Source organism: Mus caroli, chromosome 8, assembly GCF_900094665.2.
Source record: "Mus caroli chromosome 8, CAROLI_EIJ_v1.1, whole genome shotgun sequence".
In the NCBI taxonomy this organism is placed as follows: domain Eukaryota; kingdom Metazoa; phylum Chordata; class Mammalia; order Rodentia; family Muridae; genus Mus; species Mus caroli.
This window is the reverse complement of record NC_034577.1, coordinates 9,446,390-9,447,711: the sequence shown is the minus strand read 5'-3', so window position 1 is coordinate 9,447,711 and position 1,322 is coordinate 9,446,390. Positions and strand designations below refer to the sequence as shown.

The following is a 1,322-nucleotide window of genomic DNA, read 5'->3' as shown; positions in this document are numbered from 1 at the left end:
AGCCGCACCCAGGGTCATTACTCATGGTCTCTCTTTACAGTGACTAAGGTCTACAGAGACCATCTCCTCATTCTTGGGGAAGGAACTTCATGTGAGCGTGTTTTTAAAAGGCAGTGTTGTCATGTGAAAACTATTCTGCTGGCCTATGAAGTAATGAGAATATGGCTGNAGAGCANCCAGGCCCACTCACTGTGCGGTGGCACAGCCACCTGGAGTGGCAGTAGTCCAGGGTCCCCCCGAGGTCCTCGGTCAGCTGCGACTTATCAATGTAGCCGTGTAGTTCTGGCACTGAGCTTAGCATCATGACCTGTGAGAGAGGGGAGCAGCATCAGGCACCCTGCCCCGGATGCCACAGTGGCTCTGGCTTCTGACTTGAATGGGGCCAGCTCCGCCCTCTGGTTGACAGGCCCCATGCAAGCCTCTTATTCAAATTGTTCCTTGGTTTCCTCATCTATACGATGGGCACATTCTGACAGATCTCACTGGGAGATGGTAGGGACTCAGTGAGGCCACTGGACATGAGCCACGGGTGGCAGTACTTTCTCTGGCAAGGAGCTCGATATCCTGAGGGAATAGAGTTTTGCTTCCTAAGAAACCAGTTTATGCTGGTTCCTGATGAGAACGACACTAACATCATTTTAGGCACTGGTGAGAATCAATTTAGCAGCAGAGCCAGACAGACTCCCCTCTCATTAGATTGACAGTTCCGAAAGGGTCCTACTTTGTGTGGTCGCAGCAGCCAGCCAAGCTCTTCATCTGTAGCTGGACCTCACCTTTCTCTTGTCCTTTCTGTGGCCATTCTACCATGAGTTTTAGATGAAAATAAAGACTTTGCTTTGTAAGCTGTCAAGCAGATACTACAGAATAAACTTCCAAAGGCTTGGTGCAGATGTTATTTGATACCCTGACATCTATTATTCAACACCGAGTCAGTGTAAAGTGGGGGCTCTCTACTGGGGATGTCTAGAGACAACCTGGTTGTTACAATAGAGAAAATGCTCTGGTGACTTCTGGGCAGAAGTCAGGGTTGCTGGGAACCGGGTTTCCCAGCAAGGAGCCATTCCCAGTGCTGAGAAGCAGTCTAGATGTTAGGTCCCCACTGAAGTACGACGGCCANATACAAAAGCGTTAGAGCCTCAGTTTGAGCTGGAAAACAGAGTTCTCACAGAGCTGCTCCATTTTCTCTGGGTTCTTCTAATAAATGTATCCACATGCTGCCAAGCAACCTTGGCTCATAGCCAGCAAGTCAAAGACGGATTGGGTAACTCAAGGAAGCCTCTATCCTTAACTTTAGTACGTGTGTGTGTGTGTGTGTGTGTGTG

At 49.2% G+C, this 1,322-nt stretch overlaps 1 protein-coding gene across 1 annotated transcript in view; it reads right to left on the bottom strand.

Annotated features, from left to right (window-relative positions):
- Positions 1 to 1,322, bottom strand: part of Mcf2l (MCF.2 cell line derived transforming sequence like) — a 148,768-nt gene that overhangs the window by 25,395 nt on the left and 122,051 nt on the right. Inside the window, exons 7-8 of the mRNA XM_029480661.1 lie at positions 132 to 307; positions 55 to 85 (exon numbers count right to left, since the gene is read on the bottom strand). Coding sequence (XP_029336521.1) covers positions 55 to 85; positions 132 to 307 — 207 coding nt within the window. The remainder of the gene's footprint in view (positions 1 to 54; positions 86 to 131; positions 308 to 1,322) is intronic.